The sequence below is a fragment of the Nicotiana tabacum genome, chromosome 13 (assembly GCF_000715075.1).
Source record: "Nicotiana tabacum cultivar K326 chromosome 13, ASM71507v2, whole genome shotgun sequence".
Classification (NCBI taxonomy): Eukaryota; Viridiplantae; Streptophyta; class Magnoliopsida; order Solanales; family Solanaceae; genus Nicotiana; species Nicotiana tabacum.
This window is the reverse complement of record NC_134092.1, coordinates 16,634,400-16,652,377: the sequence shown is the minus strand read 5'-3', so window position 1 is coordinate 16,652,377 and position 17,978 is coordinate 16,634,400. Positions and strand designations below refer to the sequence as shown.

Sequence of the window (17,978 nt, the reverse complement as noted above, 5' to 3'; positions counted from 1 at the left end):
AAAAAAATTACAATTCAGTTCATCCACAAAGTAGGATTAGTTACGCTATTAAATAGGAAAAATGACATTGTATAGCCGCTCTGAAAATAATAGTCAGAAAAAATATATATTTTTTGTATATATATATATATATATATATATTTCTGTATATTATATACAAAAATTATATAAATTTTATACATTTTTTTCAGTTAACAGTTACTATATATTTGCCTTATTAAATACGTATATCAAGCTAACACTTGTATTCTGAAATTGATATTATTTGTTTTCTAGTTCACCACAATTTCAAGTTGATTTTAATTACTATATAATGAAGACTTGACTAATAGAACACAAAAATGAAGACTTAATTGGCAGTTGTGAAGAAAATATCATGAGCGCCATGTTCTCTTCATTGGCAGAGGGGTCACTGTCGCTTTTCGTCATTCCGCGTGACAGATAAAGTTTGATAATCAATTGCTACTATTTGTATTTCTTATTAATCAAATCTTCCTCGTCAGAATAAGCGCGTTGATAGATAATCAAGTACTATTATTTATACGTATCAAAGGTAGATAACAAATTAATAAATGGACACAATTTAAGCGATACCTCCAGCAAATTAATCAAGCCTCACTCTTTTTAGCAATTTATCACAAAAAAAAATTAGGAGATGTCTATTGTGTCAGATGAGGAGTCCTTTGATTCTAATACAGACGCAATTATCTATGGAAATTCTGATCATTCTGGTGAAAGCATGATCTCAGGTCCCAATATTGCTTTGTCTTCTGAATCTTCCACGAGCGTAGACGACCACCACCAGCAGATTTCTACGGCTTCTGATGGTGGCACTGATGATTTGATGACTGTATCATCAAGTTCATCTTCCAAGTTTACGAATAATAAGCAAAGTGAACGTCAAGAGATTATGATATTTAATGTTGATTTCAGTTTGCAATAACAGTGATAATGAAGTTGGCAAGATTGAACAAAAAGTAAATTTAAATTTCTGTGGGAAAAGCGTGAGCGAAGTGGAGAATGAAGATGAAGTTATGATGAAGAATGAGGTGAATAGAGAGATAATGGTAGCTCCATTATCACCTTCAAGTTGGTCTTCAATTTGGGATTGTGAAGATGGAAAGGGTATTTTTGAAGTGCCACCTTTGTCACCATGAAAGAAGGTTCTTCTTCTTCTGTTAATAATAATTAAACCTTCTTCCACTAGAAGAGTCATTCCACGTTTAGAGGAGCGCGTCGATAGATAAAGTTGAACTATTACAAACGACTGAAAGCGAAATTTCTTGGAATAACCATAAATAAAAAAAATAAAAAATTTGACTATGCAAGACCTCACTCCAGCAATTTATGAAAAAGAAAAGAAAATGAGTTATAGAGAGATGTCTATGGACACAATAATGGAAGACGATAGGGATTCCTTTGTTTCTAATACTGATGCAATCATCTATGCTGCTTCAGATCCCAACATTCCTAATTCGTCTAACTCGACGAGTGTAGACGACGACCACCACCACCAGATTTCGACAGCTGCTGGCGGTGGTACTGATGATTTGAACATTATATCATCAAGTGCATCTTCCACCGAGTCTAAGAATAATAGTAATAAGCAAAGTGATCAAGAGATCAGAATATTTAATGTTGTTTTTAGACCAGTTTCTGGGGCTTCTGTAGTATATTTACCTTCTTCTTTTTCATCGCCAACTCAACCCCAAAACAATCTTCAACCAGATTATCAATTAGAAACACAAGAAGACACTGCATTCAGAGGGTTTAGATCAACTTTTGGCCCCAATAATATCCCAATAGCTGCAAGAGATCGTAGTCAAAGCATGCTGAATCGATCCATCACGTTTTCAAGAAACTTATACCTGATGAAGATGTCAGAACAGATGCAGGTTAACCACCAAATGACCACAAATGGTAGTTACAAAATGCCAGTGAGAAGAGACGCAGAAGGCCTAATGATATGTTTCAACAATGGCATCTTTGCTCCGAGCGGAAAGGATCGTGATTTCTTTCAAACGCAATATATTACTTCAACCAAAAAAAGAAATCATTTAAGAAATAAGGAATAATTGCAGGATGAAACCAACTTGTTATAGTTGCCTAAATAATTGTAGTGTTGTCGAAAGTAGGATTACCAATAGTGCTAAACTGTAGGCAAAAGTGCTTACTGGACCTAAATTCAAGGAGTTGGGCTGCAAAAGTGGAGGAGCACACACCAGAAGCTGCTGATCCTTTTTTGCACCTGTTTTGGATTCTATTTTTATTTTTTAAAGTTTGCAGTTCTTTTATAGTTAACAGTAGACTTGTTTAGCATGTTTTTAGCAGCATTTTATTGACACTCAGTCACTAACTTCATGTATTTAAGCAAAGGTTTCTTATATGTAGCTCGAAACACTAAGCTCCCGCTATGTGCGGGTTACAGGGAAGGGCCGGACCACAAGGGTTTATCGTACGCAGTCTTATCCTACATTTCTGTAAGAGAGTTTTTTCTCGGCTCGAACTCGTAAACTCCTGTTAAAATGGTATGGTATGTCAACAACTTTACTTTCTTGATCAAAGCTTTCTTAATCAATGAAATGTACCACTTTGTCCAAGTCAAATTTACTTTCCTCGGCTTCTAAAATCATATAACACATCTCTAGTAGACGTGGCAAAATCAAATCACTTTTTTGTAACCAGCTCAAGTGTAAACAGGGTTAGATGATGACCCTGTTATTAATTTGGTCTTTTTAGAAAGTGTTATTGATGGATCATATTTTCATTGTGGGAGCCGTTAAAACAGTAGACTTCATAGCCCTAGGAAAATAAAATGACTTCATTTCGCACTCGTCAAAGATCGATATTGATCTGCATACATGTTCGAGGAAATTCAACGTCAAACTTTTCTCGTAATTTTAATACTTTGTATGGGTCCCACTTTTCTCAAAGTGATGTTTTTAATTGAGGTTTAATCAACGTTCAACGCTTCATAAAGTTAGATCACCAATTAGTGCCATTCTTTTGAAGTATGAAAGTTACATTCCATGAAATTTCTTTGAATGACGAAACAAATAAAAGAAGTTGACTAAGTCCAGACCACACTCTTTTTAAGCAAAGCAGGAAGCTAAGTTAACTCCAGCAATTTATCCCGAAGAAAAAATGAGTGTTGGAAATCTGTCTATGGACACATTCAGAGAAGACGGCGAGTCCTTTGTTTCTAATACTGATGCAATTATCAACGGCACTTCTGATATTTCAGGTTTGACCTTAAGCTTGATCTCAGATCCCAATATTCCTAATTCGTCTAATTCGTCGACGAGTGCAGACGACCACCTGCAGCAGATTTCGACGGCTGCAGGCGGTGGTGGTGATATGATTGTGTCAGGTGCAACTTCCAGGATATATAATAGTATTGATTTCAGGGCATTTTCTAGGAATGTTAACGCTGCTTGCAATAATTACAGCGATAAAGTGGCCGAGGAAGGATCAGAGAGCAGTAACAGAATGAGATCTCGGGATGGTCTTGAACTTTGTTTAGGTTTGAGTATCGGCAGTGAGGCAGTGAACGAAGAACTACTTGTCAAAATCTTAATGGCTTGTGGCGAGGCAGTCCAACGAAACAACCTAAATCTAGCTGATGCATTAGTCAGGCTCATAAGAGAACATGCAGTTTCACAATTTGGACCAATTAAAAAAGTGGCAACTTATTTCGCTGAAGCTTTGGATCAAAGGATTCATGGAATGAATTTAGAAGATATTATGGAATTCTCTTGTTACACGGACAACCTCATGCAGATGCGCTCCCATGAGATTCGTCCGTACCTCGAATTCGCCTATTCCACTGCCAATCGAGCTATTCTTGACGCCTTTGCCAATTCTAGTAGAGTACATATAATTGATTTCAGCTTGAACCAAGGTCCGCAATGGCTAGCACTTATGCAGGATTTCGCTTTACGTCCTGGCGGTCCACCGGCTTTTCGGCTCACTGGAATTGGCTCACCACAGCCTGATAACACCAATGCCTTACGACAACTCGAGTGGAAGCTCGCCGAGTTTGCTGATATATTTGGCGTAGAATTTGAATTCCGTGAAATCGTGGTCCATTCTTTAGCCGATGTTGATATTGCCATTTTGGATATTAGGCCTAGTAATTACGAACAAGTGGCTGTGAACTCTATTTTCGAGCTTCAACATCTGTTGTATACGCCAGGCGAAGTCGAGAAGGTACTCAATTCAATCAAAGAGATGCATCCGAAGATTGTGACCATAATCGAAGAAGAAGCAAATCGAAGTGTCTTTATGGACAGGTTTAACGACGCATGGTCTTACTATTCAAAAATGTTTGACTCGTTAGAGAACTCAGAGTCAATTGATCAGCACAACAGCGGTGACTCAAGGTTGGTGCATGAGTGCCTAGGTCAGCAGATCAATAACATGGTGGCTTGCGAATTAGGAACTGAGCGAGTTGAGACGCTGAGTGAATGGCGAGTGAAGATGAACTCAGCCGGGTTCAACCCGGTTCAGCTAGGTCCAAGCACGTACCTACAAGCAACCATGATTTTGGCCTTGTTTCAAAATAGGGATGGATATCGGGTAGAACAAAATGATGGGTGTCTTACGTTGAGTTGGCATGGTCGGCCACTCATTTCCACCTCTGTTTGGCAGCTTAATTACGCCGCCGAGTCTAGGCTAGTCAGTTATGTATGAACTCGTTATTCTCTGTTTGAATAACTTTTTAGAGGAAGAACGTATTTCTTTGGCTAATTTAAAAAGATCCTTCAATTTACCCTACTTCGCCCAGAGCCAATATATGATATACAAGTACTCTTAGAGTTTGGTTTGGAAACAAGTTTAGGCAAGAATTATAATATAATGATTAGTAATGGAGAGTTTAGGCAACAATCTTTTTATGCTTATGTTACAATGAAGGTTAAAAAAATGCATCAGTGCCTCAGAAAGTTTCTAAAGTAAATTTATTTACAAAATAAAAAGAAAAAGTTTATATTCATTGTTATTCAATCATTTGCCGGTGGATCAGTCGTGTGGACCTTGTGGTAATGGTATCTTTTTGAAAAATGTTGATACAACTCGTATGCGAGTGAAAAAAGAGACTTGATTGGTTAAAGAAAAAGGATGCAAGACTTGATTGGATATTAACAAGAAAATTATTTATCTACATGAGCAGACTGCATGTTCGAGGAAGTTTAACGACCAACTTTTTATTATTATTTCTTTTTTCGTGCAGTCCAATTTTTGACCAACCAACACTTCATTAATTAGCAATAGTATAAGATATGAGTATATATTATATATACATTAGACATTTTCCAGGAAATTCAGTGTTCTCGCAATTTGTCATTGTTCGGGTCTCACGTGCCTCAAACATTGCTAATATTCCCTATTCGAACTATTAATATATAGTGAATTGACGTTATATTGAGATGGTGTTAGAGAGAGTCCGTATTTGAATCATATGTGATTAGCTATATAACCTTAATTATATAAATATTATTTATCTTCATCAGCCACGTTCGAGGAAGTTTAACGTCCACCTTTTCTCCAACCGCAAGACTTCATTGGCACTTGTCAAAGATCGATATTGATCTACATACATGTTCGAGGAAATTCAACTTCTAACATAATTTAGTCTTGTTTGGGTCCCTCTTTTTTCAAACTGATAATTTTAGTTGAGCTATATATTGTTTAATCCAAAAAATTATTTTTTAAGTCAGAGCAATATAATTAAATAGAATAATTCGGATTTCTTATAAATATACTTTCAACTATTCTCCAAAAAGGAGATATTCTTCTGACAATAGAAAATGATAAGAAAAATTTATGATTGACAATATGATTTAGAGATTTTTTTTCCTCGGGGGATACAAATTATGGAAGGGTGGGATTTAAATAATACTACTACTCGTAACCGTTTGCTTTGTTTAGCTCCTGTCTGTTACCATAATGATGGTCGTTACGTGATTGATTTGTAACGATTGAGATAATGATAACAAATAACGTGTAATCAGGGGATTGACGTATCCTTTCCTTACTTGTCGCCATTTATAATGACTTTAATTATCAGGCCGTAACTATTTTCATATGTTCAGCACCGAGACTAATAGGCATAGTGTACTCACGAATGTTTCCACTTTCTGTACATGTCCCACTTCATTAATTCCCTTGACACTTGTTGACAAAATGATTAAAAGAAAATAGTTATATAGTCATGTTATCTATTTTAAATGGGTTAGATAATGAATTTTTTAAAAATGAGTCGAATATGGATAAGAACCATATTATCCACTTAGAAAATGATTAACCAAATGAATAACTAATATGTTTAACTTTTACATTTGTAAAGTCTCAAATTGGAGGTTCCTCAAAATTGGAAGACTATGAATTCTCCCAAGTGATCATATTCAAGAAGACATGGATAATATGGATATCCATATTATCCGTCGGATAACCCATTTTTTATCCGTCTAAAATACGGGTCGGATCGAATAATTTATCCGTTTTTTGAATTACCCGTTTTCGACCCGCTCATATCCGATCCGACCCGCCCGTTTACCACCCCTACTTGTCATTACGACATTGATCCATGTTGCTAGTTATTTTTCACTAATACATGTATATTCTCAATTAGAAGCTTGTAATAAATATTAGAAAGTTGATCATCAACCATTCTTTACCGTATGAAAGTTACATTCCATAAACAAATGAAAGTGAAATTTCCCCGACTGACACAAAAAAAAAAAAAAAAAAAAAAAATTGACTGTGCGAAGACCTCACTCTTTTTAAGCAAAGCAAGAAGGTAACTCCAGCAATTTATCAACCGAAAAAGGAAGAAGAAGAAGAAGAAGAAAAGAAGCTGAGTTCTAGAGAGATGTCTACGGACACAATGATGGAAGACGATGAGGATTCTTTTCAATCTAATACAGATGCAATTATCTATGGAGCTTCTGATATTTCAGGTTGGACCCAAAGCTTGATCTCAGATCCCAATATTCCTAACTCGTCTAACTCGACGAGTGTAGATAACGACCACAAGCAGCAGATTTCAACGGCTGCTGGTGGCGGTACTGATTTGATTGTATCAGGTGCAGTTTCCAGGTTTAAGAATAATAAGCAAAGTGAACAAGAGTACTACTTGATTGGTGGAAAAGATAATCAAGATTGTGTCAAGACCTCACTCTTTTTTCGCGAACTAGGAAGGATGTTACTCCAGCCATTCAATTTATCAACAAAAAGAAAAAGACGAGAAGAAAAGAAGAGGAATTTCAGAGAGATGTCTATGGACACAATCAAGGAAGACGATGGGGATTCCTTTGTTTCTAATACGGATGCAATCATCTACGCCGCTTCTGATAATTCAGGATGGACTCAAAGCCTGATCTCAGATCCCAACATTCCTAACTCGTCTAACTCGACGAGTGTAGATGACCACCAGCAGCAGCAGATCTCGACTGCTGCTGGTGGTGGTACTGATAATTTCATTGTAGCATCCGGTGCATCTTCCAGGATATATAATGTCGATTTCAGGGTATTTTCTAGGATTAATGGTGTTTGCAATAACTGCAATGAAGACAAGGAGGTAGAGGAGAAAGCATCAGAGATCAATAACAGACTGAAATCTTGCGCTGGTTCTGAACTTGGTTTAGGTTTGAACATTGACAGGGCCGTGAACAATGAAACCAACATCAATATTGTCAACAACTATAATGTTGTGGAGGGTTCCAGAGTGAATGACTATTTCATCTACACTTCTGGAATTCAAGATTTTTCTTTAGATGGTGTTGAATTTTCAAGTGGCATTTGGGGTGATATCATTTCTATGGAGACATCTAACACCCCAGTATATAGTTCTGGATTTCAAGATTTTTATTTTCATAATGTTGAATTTCCAAGTGACATTTGGGGGGATCCCCCGTTAAATTATTGAAGTACTTTAGGATTTAAGTTATATGTACTGACTAACTTTTTATAGCATTAGTGTAATTTAACATGTTATAATCGGTTACACCTTCGTCAAAAACTTACATTGCGATAGGTCAAAGTTTTTATTTTATGCTGTTAAATTATATGTTGAATCCCTTAACTTCTTAGTATATTTACTTCTTTATACTTTGGCTTTCTTTAGTGAAAATTTTGGTTCTGCAGTTTATGTAATTATCTTTTAGATGACCTAATATTGTAAAAATTCGATACACTATACCCAATTATAATTCGTGTAAAACTTGTTCTCGAACCAAACCGCTCCTTTAATATACAAATCAAGATTAATTTACATTATTTTATCTCTATATGACAATCAAATTAACATAAAATGTTTTGCTCCTGATTTAAAGATACAAGGTTACCCTGCTTCGGTGTGTCCTGAATCAACGGTCTTCCTCTATTACATAGGAGTAATACTTTTACTAATATACCTATTTTTCAGCTGTAGCCATTGACATTGTCATAAAGTGTCTCTATTGGATTAAAATACGTTTTACAAAATGTTGTTATTGTGCTTTTGATTTCGAAATTGAGGACACAAATTCATGGTTTTTTCCACTCTCATTTTTCATTATATAGTTGGAGTCTGGATTTATTTCAATTTGAATCTGGCTGGCAATCTCTATTGAAGCCAAAACCAAACCATCCATTTGGTGATATAGTTATAAATCTCACATTCTTGATTTCGAGTCTCATCGTCAACAAAATGTTTTTACGTTCTTGACCAAAAAAAAAAAAAAATTATCTTTCAACATTTTGACATAACATGACATCAAAATTAAATTCCATCTAAGATTTCCTTTACCTCATCTAGAATAAAATAGATCTCGAGTTTTTCTTTTATCAAAGTAGTGATCGATCAGATGGCAGATCGTTACCTGGCCATTTTCTTTGTATCTCTTTCTTGTGTTTTTGGAGCATTTGATGCGAGTGCTGGAGATGTTGATCCATTATACAGGTAACATATTTGAGAATTTTACTTTGTGTTAGTAATGTTGTGAAAGAGTTCCAATTTTTCATTGTTCTTAGGTAGTGTAATATAGGTGCAACAGAAACCAAGTGGTCTTATTTGAATTTTGCATTTATCTTCACCACTGTCCTTTCTAAAACCATTTATTGTATTGTCTGAATAATCATGAATGCAGGGCATGTATTTTGCAATGTGAAAAAACTGGATGTGTTGGTGAAACATGCTTCACACATTGCAAATACTATATAGATGGTTCTTTCTCTGATAGCCAGAAAGAGCCCCTATACCGGCAATTGACACAAAGCGATTGCCCAAATGACTGCAAGTACCACTGCATGCTCGAAAGAGAAAAAGAACGAGCTGCACTTGGATTTGGACCTGTGAAATATCATGGTAAATGGACATTTAAACGAGTGTTCGGACTTCAGGTTTGTAATATTATGAGCCTTGGACCTATATATGTTTATGGGCCAAATCTCTATATTGGTTAACCTACATTGATCGTGGAAAGAGTTTTTACGCTCTCAGTTCATATTACTTAAGATCCTTTACTGATATATGCCTATTAATAAGAAGTGCAATCTTAACTTTCCAGGAGCCTGTTTCTGTTGCTTTCTCTGCACTTAACCTTGCAATGCATATCCAAGGATGGCTGTCCTTTTTCAAGCTACGATCTACGACGCTAAATAAGAGGATATCCTATGATTATGCTGGTCTGTGGCACATATACGCACTCTTGTCTGTGACTTCATGGTTTTGGAGTGTTGTCTTCCACAGTCGGTGAGTTCTAAATTGTTCCACGTTGATTTAGAGAATGAGTTGTTATATAGTCTCGGACAGTTCCTCGCCTCCTCAACTAGCTTTTGGACTTAGGTTAGGCCCAAAATCTATTTTCCTAACATCATGCTTTGTCATACTTACCCTTGCCTATCATATATTGGTTTCCTTATTCACCATATAATATCAGAGTCAGACTCATACTTATTCTTAGTATACCAAATGTTCAGTCTCATGTTATGTTATTTACCTTCCAATTAATCAGGCCTGGGCTTGCGAGGAGGAGGAGGTGTTAGATTGTCCCGCATTGATTGGTATAATTAGATATTGTCTCCTTATATAGTTTCGAACAATTCTCACCTCATGAGCTTGTTTTTGAGATAGAATTTGGCCTAAGATCCATTTTCTATTTTGTCATACTTACCCTGTTACCGGTGCTCATCATATTTTGGTTTCCTTATTTTCCAGATAGCAGGTTTTAGGCGTTTCTTTTGACCATATATAGTAATCTATTACTGCAATACGTGGCATGAAGTTCAATTCATTTTTTAGTGAAGTTAATATTGTTGTGGAATTGTATTAACTTGTTATCAGTACATTTATTGCAGAGGTGTGGAATTTACAGAAAAACTAGATTACTCATCTGCAGTGGCATTACTTGGATTTTCGCTTATAATATCGGTACTAAGATGTTTCAGTATAAAGGATGAGGCTACAAGAGTATTGGTTTCTGCTCCATTGCTTGCCTTTACAACCACCCATATTTTGTACCTGAACAACTATCAAATGGATTATGGTAATTTCCTCATCTCACTGTTTTAGTTTAGGGTGCAAAGTCATGCATTGAAAAGAAGGTGAACCTTCGCGTAACTAGTAAAGTTGTTGCCATGTGATCAGGAGGTCACATGTTCGAGCTGTGGAAATAGCATCTTGTGCATGCAGTAATGTATGGTAAGACTGCATACAATAGACCCTTGTGGTCCGACCCTTCTCCGGACCTTGCCCATAACGGGAGCTTAATGCACCGGACTACCTTTTTTTTATTTATTTATTTATTTTTTAGTCATGCATTGAAAATAGAATGTAGACTACATATTCTTATAAAACCAAGCACAACAGCATAGGAAGATATCAAGATAAAAGGGAAAGAATACAGAGATAATTATTGGGGTGGGCTGCTTTTTTGTGTCTAGTTAGACTATACTCTACACCACCAAGAGTTCTCGTGGAATAGTTGAGATCCTTTCACCTTTCAATCAGAGGTCTTGAATTGAGTTGTGAGAATAAAAAATCTAAGTAGAAAACGCTTTATTCCTTTTAGTAGGCCAATCCAAATTGAAATTGAATTAGTCGAATCCGTGCTTCGAATGTCGGGTGCCTAGAGGTGGCAAATGAGCAGATCAACCGGTCAAAGTTGGGTGGATCCAAATAAATAAATGGATCATGATCCAATATATCCAAAGTGTGCTTGAGTCACAATAGATTAGATTAAGATGGATCAAATAAGGGGTCATAACTCAACCCGTCCAACATGACTCAATCTCTCCTCTCTCTCTCTCTCTCTCTTTTCCTTCAAAAAGAGAACTAATGTATCGTTTTGAATTATTAGCTTAAAGTCTTCTAATTTACATAATTTTCAGTCTTCTAATTTGATTTTGTATGTTTGGGTCTCGATTGCATTATGACCTGTCCAGTTACATTATGTTGGCTCAGTTTAACACAACAGTTTAATGGATCATTTCGCGTTCAGCTTGTTGGGTCAAGTTAACAAATTGGGTCATAACTCAATTCGTTTAAACTTGCACGGTTTGTCTAGTTGCCAAAAAATGGATTGATTTGCCACTTCTTGTTGCTATGTTCTATGATTATCATTCTTTCCATTTGATATTTTACAAGTACTTATTTGGAATTTATTTTCAGGATGGAACGTAAAAGTTTGTGTTATAATGGGTGTTGCTCAGCTTCTGATTTGGGCAATTTGGGCTGGAATTAGTCATCATCCATCCAAATGGAAAATATGGACAGTGGTTGTTGGGGGTGGATTTGCTATGCTTTTAGAAATTTATGACTTTCCTCCATATGCAGGACTAATAGATGCACATTCTCTTTGGCATGCTATTACAGTTCCTCTGACTTATATTTGGTGGAGTTTTATCCAAGATGATGCAAAGTACCAAACAATTAACCCTAGTAAGAAAGTAGAATAATATTTTTTTAAAGGGTTGTATATCTTTTTGAGGTTGATTTAGGTAATATTAGTCAAGAGAGACTCTTTTTCATTTGTTTTTATTTCTTCATCTTAATTTTCAACTTGCAAGAAGAGGATTGCTTTCACAAGAAAAATAGAGTTTTCAATGATAAGCAGAGTTCCGTTATTTCTAACTGTGAGCACGTGATTTTTGCCCGATTAAAATAATCCTACAATATTCACAAATAGATCTTTTTCTTAATTGTTTTTTAATCTTCATAAGATTTTGTAGGAAATTTTGTTAATCAATTGTTTGCATTTAGTTTCATATTTAATATTTTAAAATCATGAAAAATACCATAAAAATGTTCAAAATTTCATGCATTGCATTTTAGGTTGTTATTTGCATTTTTAAGGTTAAGTTATTAATTAATTGCATTATTAAACAAAAATCACAAAATACCATAGGTTCTTGTATTTTTAGCTTTTAGTTTCGAATAATTAATTTTGCTTCCATTAGTTTTAGGTTAATTAATTATCTAAATATTAAAAATAATGAGTAGGTTAATTTTGCTAGAATCTAATTAGGATTTGTTTTTCAAAATTTGTAGATTTTTAAAATGAAAGAAAACAAAGAAAAGAGAGGCTTTGTTTGGTCTTGATTCAAATTGGGCCAAAATTTTTAAATTGGCCCAAAAACCCAAATCCGCCCCAACCCAATCCCCTTGACCCTTCATCTGAATCCAACCCGCTGACCCGTCGACTAACCCGCCCCACTCCCTCTTAATCTTGGCCATCCATCCACTTGGATCCAACGTTCCATGTTATTTACCCATGCCAAATATAATCTTCATTTCTAAAAGCTCCTAACCCTAATCTCCCTTACCCTAATTAGCTACACCACCCGCTCCACTCACCTCACTGTCGCGTCGCCACCACCCAAACCCACCAGAAAATTCTCTCTAACCATTACGTGCTCCCTCCTCTCTCCTATTTTTTGTTATTTTATTTTTATCTTGTTTGTTCAATTTTATTATTACCGTTGTGTCTTTTACTTTAGCTATCTTTACTATTTTTGCTGTTAATATTTTTCTTTTCTTTAGTATTTTTATCATCTTGTATTTTGGCCACGCTTTTCTTGAGTCGGAGTCTATCGAAAACAGACCCTCTACTTTATGTAGAGGGTAATGTCTACATACACTTTACCATCTCCACACCCCATTTGTGGGGTCATATTGGGTAGGTTGTTATTGTTGCTTGTTTTAAACTTGTTATAGTTACAATTTTAATGGTTCCTGAAGGTCTACTCTGTTGAGAACCATTGAGTTTAATGTTTGATGTCAAGGGCTAATTAATACACATAATTGTGCTTCACATTCTTTGATGCAAATTCTTAAACTTAGTAGTAGTTTGTATTTTATACACGTAATTAGAATAAGCTAAAGCCACGCAGTTTGTTATTTTTTGTTGTTTATGGCAGCAAAATGATTATCCAGCTTGTTTAGACAAGATTCTCAAAATTTAAACTTAGTAAAATTTAAGATTACTTACAAATTAAATTGTGACAATAGACCCAAACTGTAATATACTTGAAGTAAAGAAGATTGAATGACACAAAATTGGAATGATTTATTATTGAATATGGAAATTGTTACAATTTTGACTTTAGCAAGAAATGTAGAATTGTAATACTAAACTTCACAAGCTCATTCTAATCTACTTCCATGGCGGATTGTACCTGAAAGAGAATAGAGAGTGTAAGAGAGAAGAAGGATTAAGAGAGAAGAGAAGAGAGAATCGAAGAGAGAGAAGAGGAAGTTGGAAATACCAGATCATAACTGCCCAGCTAGTTGCCCCTAACGGTATTTAGTTAGAGTATGGAATAATCCTGGCCTTTGATCTTTATTAATCTGCCTTGAATCTCCACAGTCCAATTTATTATGTTGATCTCCAGATATAACCCTTTATTCCCTAATAAGCTGCCATGTGTCCCCTTCTACTAATAATATCAGATGCCTCATTTGTAACGCCACTTTCCTAATTCATCTACTTTCCTTCTCAAACCTACCCCAAACCCTTATTCATTACAATACCTTCCCGATTGAAACAGACCTTGTTCTCAAGGTCGAAGCCCAACAATAAAATTTGGAAATTGACTTTTAATGTAACCCAAATCCTCGCCCACGTTTCCTTTGCTGGGTCAAGATTTGCCCACTGCACCAATGTCGTGACCCCTGCAGCATTATTGACCTTCACCAGTCATCTGCTCAAGATTCCCATAGGTTGGATCAAGATTCGACCACTTGAGTCACACACCGGCGGCTACTGTTACACAGTAATGGTAGGACCCACTCTCTTCTTCAATTGCGAGACGTGGAACACTGGATGTATCTGAGATCCTGGAGGAAGCTCCAAACGGTATGCTATTGTCCATATTTTCTATAAGATCTTGTAAGGTCCATAATATTTAGCGCTTAGTTTTAGATTTCTCCTGACAGCTACTGTAGACTATCTCTATGGTTGGAGTTTAAGGTAGACCTAATTTCCGACCTCCAAAACTCTTTCTGTGCAGTTCTGATCTGCATAAAACTTCATTCGTACTTGAGCTTGCACCAAATTGTCCTTAAGATGCTTATGTCTTTGAGCTAAACAAGAACCGACAACAGTTTGAGTGGGGTATGGTAAATACCCCATAGGAATCTAGGGAAGGGAAACCCATAAAGAGCTTGAAAGGGTGAAATTTGTAGTACACTGTGGTAATTAGTGTTGTACCACCATTCAGCAAAAGGAAGCCATTTAAGCCACTTCTTAGGAGTAGAAGAGGCCATAGCTCTGAGGTAGGATTCTAAACATCTGTTGAGCCTCTCCTTTTGCCCATCTGGCTGTGGGTGATAAGCAGTAGTCATATTGAGTTTAGTACCCATAACTTTGAAAAGTTACTGCCAGAATTGACTAGTAAAAATAGAATATCTGTCAGTTATAATAGATTTGGGCAGCCCATGTAATCTATAAATCTCTTTAAGGAACAACTCAGCTACCTCCTTAGCTGTAAAAGGTGTTTCAAAGCTAGGAAATGCCCATATTTGGTTAGCCTCTCAACCACCACAAGAATAGCATCCTTCTGCCCTGAAGAAGGTAAACCTTCTCCAACATCCATGGCAATATCCTGCCAAGGCATGTTAGGGATGAGGGGGGCCCAGGAGAGAGGGGCAGCTACTAATACCCAATTTTGCCCTCATTTTTTTAAATATCATGTATATTTTCAAAATATCCTTTTTGCACCATCACCAATTTATAAGAGTCATATAAGTATTTTCTATAATTTATCATAATTTTTAAGGCTTTAAAACTGATTTTTTTGCATTTAAAATATTCAAATATGTATTAATCAGTACTTGTCCCATTTTTTCAAGTACCAATCCCCAAATCAAGTACCATCGCCTTCAATCTTCGAGATTTAGACAATATTTCGTCTGTATACACACACTACCAGGCCATATAAACCCCTATTTCCATGTTCCCCTCTAGCTCTGAACAATCATAGAAATTACTATTATTCTCTCACTCTCACTTGTCTTATACTACAGTCTTTTGGCCGGCTGAAAGTCAAGGCCACCAGAATTCGATTATCGGACCTTTCTCCATGTGAGCACTGCCCGGGTTTTATTCGAAATCCTTGGGAACTCTGATGCACTGAGATTCCTGGGTTTTACTGCTCTTCTTGCTTCTGACGTTTGAGATATTGTTGAAATTGTTCTTCTTGTCTACTTGTTTGTCAATTTGTAGTTGATAGGTACCTTTGGCCCTTGCAATTTCATTCTCTTTTCGTTTGAGTTCCTGCTTTATATATCTATGTCCCTAAAACTTTTGTGAATTAACATGCTATTATTTATATCCTTGTTTGCTCTGAGGTTGTTCTTGAGGCTCTATACTTCTCTAGTATCTGAACTTGCCTAATTTTAAACCTTGATTTCGGATCTCTTAAGCATATTTACGCTAATGTGTATGTTCGAATGCTTATTAATTACTACTCTTCCTAAGTTTATCCCCCTACTTTGTTCTACATTCTTGTGATAGATCATCTCGCGTGTTCTAATACCCTACTGAGACTAATGCCTAACTATGTTGTCGGCCCAAATATGGTATCCTGCTAATTGTGTGCTTTAATGTGTCTTACATGCCTAATTCAATCATGTGTTGTGTAATACTACTTACAACTTATAAGGTGAACTGCAACATCTCCTTTTACTTATGTGTGGTATGATAATCTAGTTTAATATGTCCCTTCTTACTTTGAATTCTGGCTTTCCTAAACTTGTTTAGTCTACTATGTTATGCTGATGCTTGTTGTTAATCTTGAGGTTGCCTCTCTACCTTGTTCTAGACTGTTATGTAAACCAAAATCACGCCTAGGGTTTATTCTAATTCCTGCTGAGTCATTCATGCCTAACTTGCTGCCTTATAACTTGTTCTCATGAAATTTATATCTTTATTGTGTGTTTGTTGACTTGACCAACTCTATATTCTTCGGTACTAGTTAAACCTTTTAAGAGTAAATATCATAACTAACCTCTCCTCCTATATATGGCCAACTAGTACCGGGTTCAATACTAGCCTATCTTGCTTCTGAAAATTGACGTGTCTCTTATATTGTGACTAATGTTCAGCATACTAAAGTTTTCCTCCTGCTCTATTAAGTAATTTCTTGATCTTGAACTTGTTTTGTTATGATGCTCATTTCATTAGGTTTTTCATGATAGACACTTTCATGAGAAGGTTGTGCTTTGCTTGTTTCTTGTCTGTGATTCTGCTAGACCCTCATCTAAGGTTCTATAGGTTGATTCTTAATCATGTTTCATTTTGAAACTCTTTGGAATAGTTTACTATCCTATGGTGGTCAATCTTGTCATTCTTAAACTTTCTTGCTGGAATTACAAGCATAAACTTGCCTTATATGTGCCTTTCAATTTAGCCTGTTCTTGTTTATATATCCTGGCTAGAGCTGTTATTAACTACAACTTTAAGAACTAAGTGTTTAAGTTGTTTAGTTAATTCTTTGAGTATTTTGTCACCTATATGGCTGAATTTGGCATGTGTTTGGGTAAGTAAGTTATTCGTGAGGCCTAGTATTGGGCCATACATATTGGGTTTGAGCATGGAACTCAGGTTGCTATGGTAAGCCAGTGTCTGGGTTTGCTGTTGTGCGAATATTAAGACCATTGAAGGCCTGGGGACATCCCTGTGTTATTTCTGTATTGGGCTTGTAATTGCCTCATTGGTCTTGTATTCATTCAAACTGTAATTTGTCATCATGTGTCATTTCTTCTTGGGCCTGTAATAACTTGTAAACAAATAGTTGGGGATTAGTAAAATGGGGCTTGGGGTACTTTATCTCTTGCATGAATGAGTAGAGATCATGCCTATAGGATTTTAATTATTTGTTTGTTCATCATGCCTCATACTCAGGAATTATCTGTACACATGTTAATCCCATAGAAAACATGACTTAGGGTCTTTATAATGACTTGAATGGTTAGAGAGAATGCCTATAGGATCTGAATTCGACTTGTCACACTTAGATATTATGTCTATAGGGGGTCAATACAAATAACTGAAACTGTATGCCTTGGTATACGTGACTCATCTAGATACCATGACTGTAGGCTCTCAACTTGAGTAACTAAAAAGTTGTTATTGCTGGTACTCTTTTCTTATTACACAACTCGCCTAGAAAGCATACTTATAGGGATAAATGAACGAATATGCGCTCTCAATGACTTCATTGCCAATTGCAAATCACTTGGAAATCATGTCTATAGGATGCTATTACTCACGTAGAAAGCATGAATCTATAGGATCTTTTAACGGAAATATGTATTAAAAATAGCTACTTCGTCAAAACTGGTTGCCTAGAAATCCTACCTATAGGACTTTATGTTAACTATTGAATCGCTTAATCATATAGACCCATGCATATAAGGTTGAACTACATAGCACGTTGCAATTCTAAAATCTGCCAATTATGGTTCTCGTCTACCAAATTCTGAACCCAATCATAAC

At 36.0% G+C, this 17,978-nt stretch overlaps 2 protein-coding genes across 2 annotated transcripts; both read left to right on the top strand.

Moving 5' to 3' along the window:
• The first annotated feature begins 414 nt into the window (after positions 1 to 414).
• On the top strand, positions 415 to 4,815 carry LOC107810430 (DELLA protein RGL3-like). The gene is made up of 2 exons (XM_016635211.2): positions 415 to 2,073; positions 3,098 to 4,815. Exons 1-2 carry the CDS (start codon positions 1,323 to 1,325, stop codon positions 4,690 to 4,692), a joined length of 2,346 nt encoding a protein of 781 aa, XP_016490697.2. The 5' UTR covers positions 415 to 1,322; the 3' UTR covers positions 4,693 to 4,815.
• Positions 4,816 to 8,490: 3,675 nt separating this feature from the next.
• LOC107810428 (uncharacterized) lies at positions 8,491 to 12,112 on the top strand. Its single transcript, XM_016635209.2, has 5 exons — positions 8,491 to 8,941; positions 9,129 to 9,381; positions 9,549 to 9,733; positions 10,339 to 10,526; positions 11,651 to 12,112. Exons 1-5 carry the CDS (start codon positions 8,847 to 8,849, stop codon positions 11,935 to 11,937), a joined length of 1,008 nt encoding a protein of 335 aa, XP_016490695.1. The 5' UTR covers positions 8,491 to 8,846; the 3' UTR covers positions 11,938 to 12,112.
• The last annotated feature ends 5,866 nt before the right edge of the window (positions 12,113 to 17,978 follow it).

Excerpts from the sequence above, each read along its gene's own strand:
- LOC107810430 (XM_016635211.2), top strand. The coding sequence starts at position 1,323 with ATGCAAGACCTCACTCCAGCAATTTATGAAAAAGAAAAGAAAATGAGT. Across the intron at positions 2,074-3,097 it reads TCATTTAAGAAATAAGGAAT|CAAAGCAGGAAGCTAAGTTA; the intron begins AATTGCAGGATG and ends ACTCTTTTTAAG.
- LOC107810428 (XM_016635209.2), top strand. The coding sequence starts at position 8,847 with ATGGCAGATCGTTACCTGGCCATTTTCTTTGTATCTCTTTCTTGTGTT. Across the intron at positions 8,942-9,128 it reads GATGTTGATCCATTATACAG|GGCATGTATTTTGCAATGTG; the intron begins GTAACATATTTG and ends TCATGAATGCAG. Across the intron at positions 9,382-9,548 it reads AACGAGTGTTCGGACTTCAG|GAGCCTGTTTCTGTTGCTTT; the intron begins GTTTGTAATATT and ends TTAACTTTCCAG.